The 12,070-nt window shown below is 31.0% G+C and overlaps 1 protein-coding gene across 1 annotated transcript; it reads left to right on the top strand.

Moving 5' to 3' along the window:
• The first annotated feature begins 306 nt into the window (after window positions 1-306).
• Window positions 307-9,513, top strand: LOC145328615 (uncharacterized). Its single transcript, XM_080172368.1, has 6 exons — window positions 307-459; window positions 2,511-2,609; window positions 3,380-3,474; window positions 4,511-4,596; window positions 5,647-5,707; window positions 9,106-9,513. Exons 1-6 carry the CDS (start codon window positions 349-351, stop codon window positions 9,146-9,148), a joined length of 495 nt encoding a protein of 164 aa, XP_080028494.1. The 5' UTR covers window positions 307-348; the 3' UTR covers window positions 9,149-9,513.
• The last annotated feature ends 2,557 nt before the right edge of the window (window positions 9,514-12,070 follow it).

The following is a 12,070-nucleotide window of genomic DNA, read 5'->3' as shown; positions in this document are numbered from 1 at the left end:
CCATTACCCCCCTCCTTGGACGTCTATGCTTCTAAGGGTGATTTCTATTGTGAAGGTGATCGCACTCTCCCCCAAAATAGTTATAAACCTTCCCAGGACCTTTGAAAAGCTTCGTTGAAAAGGAGAACCATTGGGTCTAGCGGTTAGCGAGATCCTTCGGTACAAAAAGACACACAGACAAACATCCTGTTATATCTATATAAAGCTACTAGAGGCTACGCCCCTAGATGCCTCACAGACAGACACAGATCCATCTACTAAAATTGTAAGTTAACACATAGCTCTTAGTTTCATTGACAGCTTTTTTTTAATTTTCCTTAATTTCAGAAAATTTGAACCCCTGCTAAAATGTCTCGTTATCCTTCTGCCTACGGCCACACCCCCTCCTACAGATCTGTTGGTAGTATGCCAGTCTACCCATCTGCCCTTGGTGCCAGAGACTCAGATCTCTCATTCAGGGTAAGTTATAGAGTACTTTTAAAATCTTTCCCTCAAAATGTCTTGCGACTATAAAATAAATTGAAGAAAGGGGGGGGGGGATAATATGCCTAACTTCTTCATGTGAGGTCTTACATTGCAGGGCTACTCTATATCCACAATAGTATTTAATGGTGCCTTGGTTTAAAGCTCTTGGATCTTTTTTTTTAAATACAAATGTTACAACAAAAATGTTAATATTTTTCCCTATACAGGTAAACATTTGGTTCGAGGTATAGGAAATTTGCGCTATTTTATGACAACTCCCCTTCCTCACCAAACTTTAACTATCCCCCTCAATGAGATTTTTTACAGCCCCATCAAAAAAAATTAAAACTTTCAAAATCCATTAGTAAAAGTAACAGATTTAACATGAATATTAGAATGAATCATAAAAAAAACTGTTTTAATATTAGTAATTTAATTAATACATAATTAAAAATCTTGTAGAAATATTCATTCTTAATCAATTAATTTGAAAGAATATTAATATTTTTACCAAATATTTATTTTTGTCTCAACTTTGTCTGTGTCTATATTTATTTTAATATTTTAATTAATTTCATAATCAAACGCTTTGCTGTAGTTAAACATACAATACAATTTTCACTACATATAAAATTTTCTAACAATTAAGAACAACAAACATTTCTCGTTTTTAATTGAATAACAACCCTAAATTCCAAGCTAATTCATTACGTTATTAATGTATGCTACGGAGATGCTCTAATAAGATAGATAGAGAGTTCTGTTACAAATATTGAGAGATATGCTAGTTATCTACCACCATTCTTAATCAATATTTTCAAAAGTCAACCAAGTTTCCTTTGAATGTTAAATTGACTAGAGTGGTGGCTGTTTTAGGGTGGCCTCATAGGACACAATCTTCTTGGTTTTATTAGGTAGAAAGAAATTTTATTATACATATGTAGACAGCGAAAGATAGTAAAAGACAGCAGTGAGAGTAGGGACAATATAATGTTTGTTACACTAGTCCCCAAAGTTAAACTTTTCTTATTCGTTGGCATAACAACTTTCAGGACTTTAAGAAATTTTTAATTGGTTGGATAATTAAGTTAAGTGTCCAAACGTTTCAACCAATTATTGTAATCTACAGAAGGGGAAATTTTATGAGTATATATATAATACATTGAGGATATACATCAATTTACGGCCCTTCAGATACCTGGAAAGACAGAGCTAGTTTTTTAATAAAGAAAGAGATTGTTGTATATATCATAGTTTGTTTATCTTTCTAGAAAACTAGACATGACCGTTAGCTACACTTGATTTTCTTTATACAAAACTACCCAAGATAAATATTTCAAATAATAACAAAAAGGGAATTTGCTTTCTTTACTTGCTCCTTAGTAAAATTGTATAAACATAAAAAAATTAGATTGTTATGAATTAAATGGGATTTATATAATTATTGATAGTCAATAATTTTTCTAAATTTGTAGAAACTCCTTAATCTAAATAACCTCTGTATATGGGCTCCCTTATACATATGTATCTGAAAATAATATAAAAACTGAAAAGGATTTAATCCATATGTATATGTAGTCTGACCTTCATAGAAATTCAGGCATTAAAAGATACATACTTTTGACATTGTAAAAATATTGAGATTATTCACTAAAAAATAAAAGTGTTTAATGTCGAAGATATATCTATTCTATGGATAAAATGTCTCAATATACACTCTGAAAGAATAATGATTATTATATAGACAGCTAAACTTTTGTTCCTTTATTCCATACATAGATTAAATGTTTATGTTACTGTAAGAGCAGGAGTAAAAGTTAACAAAATATTATGTAATAACTGATAATCATCAAATATCATTTCAAAGAAAATAGCATGAAAAAAAGATCAACCCATGTTAGATTAAAATCAGACAATTTTATCAAACCAAAACCTTGAGCAGTCCTAAAGGCGCCCATTTCAATATTTTGTGGTATATAAGAAAAATGGACCAGTGATAATAAATCGTACACTCCAACAAAATTATTTAGATTATTTATTTGTAGACTAGCAGTGGGCTTGGAGCTACCGCCGGAGCCTTTTCCAGCGGACTAGGATCCTCTGCTCTTTCTTCAGAGATGGATAGAGAATTTGCTTCCATGAAGGTACAGAGGAAAAATAGAAACACAATTTATCTATGATACAAAATGGTAGGATGACTGTCTATTCGTCTGTCTGAAGCTTACGATCAGAACCGATGTGGCCGCTTTTCGTAGGCATCGCTTTCGTGGCCCTGTGGTGAGACACCTCCTCTAAAAAATATTGATAGTGAAGCTTTGTATATGTGACAGGGTAGTTTAAGGCTTCCTTTAATGCTCTGAGTGCATTTATTGATTTGTATATTCTATTAAAAAGGATAATTATTATTAAAAACCTAAACATCAAGTCCTAAATAAGGCCTACGTTCTATAACAGAAAAAGGCAATTTTAATTGTGTTTGAATTAGTCCCCTCAAAGAAATAGAAAAATAAATAGATAGACATATAAATCATGTAGAAATAAGAAATAAGCACACGTGAAAGGGTAAATTTTCAGAATATTAGTTAATAGATTGTTTTCTTTTAGCAATATAAACATTTTGTGAAGGTTAAAAACAAAGTTAAAGGATTATCTTTCATTTTTAAGTGTCACATGGCCTTGACATAATAAATTGTTTTTCTGCCTTGTTCGAATCACCCATAAATGTTTTTAAATGATTATTATCAAATAATGTTTTAATAATAACAAAATTCGCACCTTGAAGCTAAAGTTTCGAAGTGAAGCAAAATATATTGATTTATAGGGCCGCATGCGTTCAACTTAATGCTTTTTTTCAGTCATTTACAAAAGGTAAATCCAAAGAATTTGTTAGTTTTTCATTGAATTATAATTTTAGGCTTCCTTGAAGGCAGATTCTTTGTTGGCTGATCCCATCGGACTTTCAAGAGCAAATACTTCTGCTTCTAGTGCTTATAAGAGCTCCTCTTACAGGTGATAGATAGGTCAAATTTATAGTATTTGATTAATAAATAAATAAAATATGACAACTGAACATGTGTTCTATAACTCACTCTGTCCGTATGTCCATCCATTATTTTCTTTGTGCTCCGCTACTTATGGATCTTGTCATTCCTGTAAAACATATGATTATTGAAACAGAATATTGTTTTTGCATCATGGTGTACAATAACTAAACGAAGAGTTGAAAAATTTGCAATACACAAACAATAAAAAATAATATATTGAGTGGGCTAAAAGAAAATCTTTTTAAAAACTTTTGATCTCTTTTCCATATTATTTGTTTTGTAAGAGCATTTTATTTAGAAAGTCATATGATACTATTAAGAAGGGATACTAATCTATTTTTTAACTTTTCTGGATGTTCAGCTGTAAAAAAAAAAACTTTATAGCATAAATATAATCATTATCGTGACGAAATATATTATTTTATCTGTATGCCAATTATCAAGATTAATATATAACTTTTAGCAAAAAATGATAACTTTGACTTGAATTATTAACAGCTTTTCAAAACTTTATTTACCTTGAATAATTCACATTTACTCGTCCTTGTTAGTATTGTGTTTGCAGATGATGACAGGATTTTTAAAATAATGAGCAACACATGATATCCTTTCTATAATAATTACTCTTTATAAAAGGAGTATTCATTATATTTTCATGAATAAATCAAGATAATATTTGATAGTATGAAATAAGATGCGTGGAGATAATTCTTTTTAAAAAGTAACAGTATATCTGTCTGTCTATGTTTCTGTACCGAAGGATCTTGTAACCATTATACTCATATGGTTTTCCTTTACAATAAAACATCGGTCTAGAGAAGGTTCAAAAGTATTTGTCTTTCCATACATCTTTATGAACAATGTATGTATGCTGTCATTAAAATCACAGAAAAACAAGATATCAGAGAATAAATCGGAGTAAAATTAGTTATATATTATCGGGCATACACTTCCTTGTTTGAAAGCAATAACTTATGAAGATTTTACCACAGCCATTTCAGTTCCTCTGAGGTGCGCAGCTCTGCTGATGGAGGTATCCCCCACAGATCATCAAACTCTGATAGCATGTATAAGTCTACCAGCACAGGTATACATAGATAGATAGATGGAGGTATCCCACAGAGATCATCACACTCTGATAGCATGTATAAGTCTACCAGCACACATAGACGTCCAAGGGGGGGGGGGGGGGGTAATGGGGCGATTACCCCCCCCCCCCAAAATAAAAAATCTCTAATAAAAAAAAATTTTGCGCGCTTCGCGCGCAATTTTAATACTATATATTTAATAAATCTAAATTACCCCCTCCAAAATTTTACCCCGGGGGTAAATTTTGGGGGGGCTAAACTAAATTTACCCCTGCCAACAGATTTCAGGGGGGGTAATTACCCCCCCCCAAGCAAATTTTTTCCCCGGGGTAAAAATTTTGGGGGGGGTAAAAAAAATTTGCGGCGCGCTTCGCGCGCCATTTTACCCCCCCCCCCCCAAAAAAAACGAATTACTTCCCTCTTCAAAAATGTTTACCCCCCCCCAAAATAAAAAGCTTGGACGCCCCTGCCAGCACAGGTATTCATAGATAGATACAGTTGCGTGCTGTAGGGGATTATCAACAACAACCCCATAAAATTGAAATTGGGAAGGCCTGCCCTCCTCCCCCCCCCCTCCCCCAGTGTTAATCAATTTTCACACTACTGGATAGATAGATAGCATAAAAGAAATATTAAAGAAAATACATTTTAAAAATAATTAGAGAAAGAGATAAAAACAGTAAGAAAGGGATGAATTTGAAGAAAGCCAGTATATAGTATTAACAAATATATTTCAAGAAGTCTGTTTTCTTATAGTGTCAAAGATTTGACCTATTTTAATTTTTTTTGCAAATTTGTTCAAAAACAAAATCTGGCCATTAAAGACAAAGAATTACTTATATTTTGCTTGTATTGCTTACGTGTTTGAAACAGTTAAATTTTCTACTTTGTCTCAAATCAAAACCGGTCATATTTGCAATGAGAAAATGTTTGTCTTTTAATTTGTATGTTTCTCAAGATCTCTAAAGTGACATTACAAAAAAAGTTATTTATAATATTCAGTAACAATTTGTTGTATTAAAATAATTCACCCAAAACTTTTTTTGCAGGCAACTCTGGAATTCCCCATACTAGCTACTCCCACACTTCTTCTTCTTTTGACACTGACAGGTAGGATTACAATCTTTGTCTGTCCTATTCTTCTTATAATTTAAAACTTACACCCTTCCTTAAAATTGAAAACGAATAGGTTAAGGGTGAGAAAAGAAAAAAAATGCGGAAGTTTTAAACTTTAGATTGGCCGGCTTGTGTTAATAGTGGGAAAATGTTATGCATATATACTGTTAGAATTGCTATGAACTGAATTTTTTGGAATTATTCAAACGATTTCTGTGCTACTTATAGTTAAGGAGCTACGTGATAAAATTTCCCAACTGACTTAAAACTTGACTTGCGAGTAACGGTATGCATAACGTTTTTCTACTAGTAACACAAGCTGCGCAATTACAATTTTAAAAAGGTTCGCATTTTTTTGCTCACCCTTTAATAGTAATTTTTTGTAATTATAAATTTAATTGTTTGCCACTAATTATTTAAAGTTACAAATCATTATTATTCAAATTTTAAAAGTACAATGGCAAAGAATAATGCTTAATATAAACTTAGTTTAGCTTGAATATTGGGTAGGTCCAAAAACAATGGAGGTATCTAGAATAAGGAAAGGAGTTTCTTGTGCTCGCTAGGTACTTTGATGAAAGGCACCACTATTTTGTTATTACTTTTTTGGTGCACTTGATACTGTAAATATTCATTTAACTGTAAACAATTTATCAAATTAAATTTTCTAAATGAATATATTATTATTATTTGAAAATCAAATTCTGGAACAATTTCATGTTGTAAATTACCTTGTTTGTCCATTAAATGATTTGGTAATTATGAGGAATATAAAATCATGGAGTCAGTATTTAGAAGATTTTCTATTCTTTTTCATTTTCCTCATTTTTTTGTATAAGTATTATTTCTCCTTTACTTATTATTTTGTGTTTGACGCATAAGTCTTCAAAATCCTTTAAGTTGAACTAGGTTTATGGTTTATAGTTGACAATCTTGTCTTTATTTATCAGATTTGTAAAAAATTAAAGATTTCTTTCTACAAATTAGCGAGCAGATGAAACCAATAATTTCTCTTTTGGATGTTTGAATTATTGGGTCCATTTCTAGTAGGTTGTTTGATACATAATTAAGATTAAACCTATATTAATAATAAATGAGAATCTAAATTACCTTACTCTCATTATCTCTTCCTCCCTCCCTCTCTCTCCACCTCTCTTTCTCTGTCTCTACCTCTCTCACACACTGTACTGTATGTATCTGTGTGATCTTGTGTATTTAAGTTCAATTTTAAACATTTAAACAATTCTAGATTACTTATCAAAAAGAATAAAAGCTTTTCTATCTATAAAATGTATCAGTCTTTTGGTTTATGAATCATATGTAAGGCACTACTTCTGTAATTTTCATCAATTATCAAACACAAATACACATTTTTAATGTAAAAAAATGTTATTTTCAAGGTATAAGACAGTGCTTGATAAATTGATATTCATCCACTTTGAATACAAGTACCCTAAAGTTTTTAGGCCATGAACCAATAAGGTGATGTTGGGTAACAGTAATTTACAGTCTAATGTTCCTATTATTATTATTATTATTAAAACAGTGTTATCGAGAGAATTTTTAAAAAACAGAAATAATTAAAGCTGGTAAACTTCTATATTTAGGCAAAAACATTACTATTATTGGAAAAAATCGTCGTTCTTTATAAATATGTAAATTGTAAACACAATTTAATTTTCAGTTTTTCTAGACAATTATTTAAATTCTAAGTTTATGTGACTAAAATACAAAATTCTTGCTATTTTTCTCGTTTCCGTAGTAGGTTTACCAGTGTATAATGTTAGTTTGTCTACTCGTCTATTAGTCAGTTCCAAGAAAACAAGATTTACTTGACTGACATTAGAGATAGACTGCATATTTAGTTGTGAAGATTCCTCTGAAAATGAGCTTCCACTCGATATATAACTCTTCTTTGCCTATGGAGCACTCTGCACTACCCCCTATTTAAAAATTCTTGCGGTGCATTAAACCTGTTGCGCAACGCATTACCCAAAATAACCTAACCTATAGAGTAGGAAATAAACAATCGGAAAACTTCTCTTCCCTTCCCTTTTCCATTTATTTTAAAATAAGGTATGGGATTCAGTGCTCGAACAATGAGTATAAATTCTGTAATAATTACAAAACCTTACAAAAAAATTTTGTGCAAGTCCCCTGTGTTATCATAAATTTCCGACCTTAAGTAAGTCAAGGTTAATGTTCGCTTCCTTCACCCTTTTATTTAACAACCTTTATTTATAGGTCCTTTTTTACTTATAAATTTCAAACGGCTGTAATTTTTTTATTTTTGAAGCTAGAATAAAATTTTTTTTGCAGAAAATTTTTATCTTTATGTAAATTTCATATTTGAAATATTAAAATATAATTTCAGCGGCCGCAGCAGTCTTGGCAGCTCCCAGCTGCCGCAGTCGGCGGTCGACGGGAAAACGGCGGCGGATCTTTATGAAATTTTAGTACATTATGTAGACATGTAAGATAAGCTTAAGTTTGAAATTTGAAGTCTCTAAGTCAAAAATTGCGGCCACAGGTGCCTTTTAATGATTTCTGGAGACCTGGAGAATCAGGACCTGCAGGATCATACCTGGAACCTAAAATTGACCCAAAAACCTGTATTTAATATGAGGATGTTCTACTAGAGGATATTTTAGTATTTTGGTAAGATAAAATGATTTGTTTAAGTCAAAAAAATATTTTTGCTCTTTACCTGGATGACCCTGCCAGGTTTGCTGGCATCCTGTGCCCGCCAGGATGGAGATATTCAAAAAATTTTAACTCCCAGTTATGTCTCATACCCACACTAAAAAAGTCAAGCAGTTTGGGCTCTTTATATTTCACACACAGAAAATGAGAAAGAAAAAACCGGATGGGGGGGGGGCGTTCATTGCCCCCCCCCCCCCCCGACCGTTAAGGGTTATTAGAATAATTTTAAATTATTGGCCTCCACAAGTTATGGATGTTGCCATCCTTGTTTAATAATTTAAATTCTTGGATTTGTTTAATGGAATAATGTAAAACTTCTTGTTTAATTTTTTTAAATATAAAGCATCATCAAAGTCAAAATAATGACTCTAACATTAAGATAAAAAGTTGACCATAATGTAGGCAATGTCTGTTTATGTAGGAGGCCAGGTAGGAGACATTGTACTGTATATTAAACTGATACCCAACGTTTCACAACCACGTTATCTTATACATTGGTATAAAAATGTTTGGTATTTTTATTAAATTTTTATTGGTTGTTCGAAGCATCCAAACCTCTTAATCAATAATTTTAATCTACAGAAGGAGTATTTTTCTACCATCATTGAGAATTTATATTCCATTTTCTTATCCCTTTAGATCCCTGGGTAATGGTATTATGTAAATTTAAAAAATGTATTCTATTTCAGGCCTTATGGAAACAGAGTTTCTTCTTTCTCCTACAACATCTAAACATCTGTCTATCAACTCACATTCACAAGCATAAAAATAAATTATATTGTAATAAAATTCGTTTAAAGATTTGAAAATATTTAACATTTTAAAGAATTGTCTATTTCATCAATATTCTTACTATATGCCAATAAAATAAAATGCTGTTATTAAAGATATTTTTTCACAATTATAGATTATTCAACTAACACTTTTTAACTATTAAAATTTGACAAAGATTAATGAAAAAGCATTTTCATTTGTTAATTAAGTTTTATTTATTAAAAGAAAGATTAGTTATTATTAATAATATTTAATTTATTTGTTTATCATAAGTTACAGAGTAAATTTGCTGTATTTTAAAATTTAATAATAAATGTTTAACTATTTTTAGTTATTTTCTTAGAATTATTTAATTTGAACCAGCAAATATTTTAATGGCATATGATAATTATTTTAATTTTCAAAAAGTAGTTTCTTTGCTTGTAATTGCTGTGAGTTTATAGACACAGAGTATAATAGAAATAATATAATAATGTTGACAACTTAATATGTAAAAAAAACATGAATATACAAACGGATATAATAGGGTATAGAGCTAATGTTTTATGAACAGATAAAAAAACAGAAAAGGAATGAAATTATACGATAAAGAAAATAACAAAACTTTCAAATAAAAAAATAGCATGACTAACGGACAGACGGACCAAGTGATTTTTAATACTAGATGCTTATTTACAAAGAAATGTTTACAAAAAAAGATAGGTCTATCTTAAGTAGCAGCCGAGAAAATCACATTTCCCCCATAACGTAATGGACTGAAAGACTGACGAACGGACAGTTCTCTACTAACAAAGTTGAATTTGTAGTAGCCCTTCTAATAAGGATTTCTAGATTATGTAGAAGAAAAATAGCACTAATATATGCATTTTGCTATCGATAAGTAGCACACAACTTTTTTCAGTTATTCTCGACTCTATTAAAACTTTTCTTCACATAAAGGAATTATGATTGTATAATCTAAGAATTGGTTTTATTTTTTCTTTTAAAATGTATTCAATGATGGAAAACCCAAAGCAAGTGAAAATGATTATTTGATACAGAGAGACATGCAACAGTAACATTGTTTTCTCAAGCTACATCTACTAACCTTACTTTAATATGTACGTCGATATGTTTGCGAATCCTTTCTCCTTTCTTTAACATTGCTGTAAATTTTAAGGTGCTATACTCCTTGTTTGCTACACTAATCAAACCTTTATATTTTTATTTCCTCAACAAGGATGACAACATCCACATAACCAAAGCACAGTTAATATACATAAATCAAACTAAAGAAAGGCGTCAATGTTAGTGTGTTCATAAATTGCTTTGTTCAAGATGCTTAACATTCGTAAGTTGTATTTTATAGATTTTATATTAATCATGTTATGCCAATTGTACCTCAGATTCATCATTTTAAAAAGAATACCATTTGAAATTTGGTTATTGTTTTTATAATAATTCTCCTTTGATAAGTCTTATTGCACGGTTTGATATTGATAGGACCATTATTGCACACCTAAATCTACGATAAGAGCTATTTGTCTATGTTGTTACACTTTGCCTAGTTAGTTACCTTCTTGGAGCGGGATTCTCCAACGATTTTAGTGATCATCAAGAGAACTATTTAGTATTTAACCGATTATAATTATTTACATTTGCTTGTTATTGTATGCAAAACTCTAACGCAAAGACATAAAAGCAATAGTTACCATTTTAAACATTAATAACGCAGAGTGGTCCACATTAAAACCTTGCACCTCCAGACAGCAAGCAGGCACGCTATCATTAACGCTAATACCACAGGTTCCCTTTAACTTTAACTATAGAACATCCTCGCCTTTTAAAAGAAATCAGTATTGTACACTCTTATAATAAATTCTATATATGTTGCCACCTATTTCAGTTTTTCCTTTTCACAAAGTATAACATTAGGGTTGTACCAAAATGTACTTTTTATTTAATACCTATATTTGCGACAATATTTGTTTTATAAATTCTTCCAATTTCGAACAACTACAAAAACCCCGCCCCTCTTGGAGAGCATCGAACCCATGACATACAGATAAGGTAACCAACATTCTATAAATGAGCTATGGAGGAGACCTAATATCAATGGTAAAAAAAGACAAGGTACACAAAATCTTAATTCTTATTGTATACTTTAAAATTTCACACACTTTTATGTCTGTCATCTTAGCTCAGGAGTAGAAATGAGGTTCCAGTTGGAAGGTTATCAGCTCAAATCTACCCAAACACCAAATATAATTTTCACTGGTATTTGGTAAAAGTAAAACATATTTTTAAACATTTACATTATACCAACAGTCACTTAAAATATCAAAAAGCAATTTTTAAAATTTTCTTTTAGGTGAGACTAGAACTTGCTTCCATGAGACAAAAAAAAGGAAAATTAATTTAAAATTAATGAAAATAAAGAGAGAGAGAGAGAGAGGGATAAGAGAGAGAGAGAGGGAGAGAGAAAGAGAGAGAAGGAATTGTAAAACTTCAACATTGGTGGAGTTGAACCCGCAACCTCCCTATCCATACACTAGCACAATAACCCTCACACCAAAGATAACAAGATTTTGTACAATAAAATTAAGTATTGGATACAATACTCACTATCCTTCTCTCTCTAATTGAAAAACTTTAACATTGGCAGAGTTGAACCCACAACCATCCTATCCACCCACTAGCACGATAACCCCTACATCAAAGAAGACAAGATTTTGAAATATAAGATTTAAGTATAGACAAAAAAAACTTTCTCTCCTTCTCTCTCTTTCTAATTGTAAAACTTTAATATTTGCAGAGTTGAACTTGCAACCTTCCTATCCATACACAAGCACAATAACCAATACACCAAAGAAAACAAGATTTTGTGGATTAAAATTTAAT

This window comes from Acartia tonsa, chromosome 9 (genome assembly GCF_053477335.1).
Source record: "Acartia tonsa isolate MP-2025a chromosome 9, ASM5347733v1, whole genome shotgun sequence".
Lineage (NCBI taxonomy): Eukaryota > Metazoa > Arthropoda > Copepoda > Calanoida > Acartiidae > Acartia > Acartia tonsa.
This window is presented reverse-complemented; position numbering and strand designations above follow the sequence as displayed.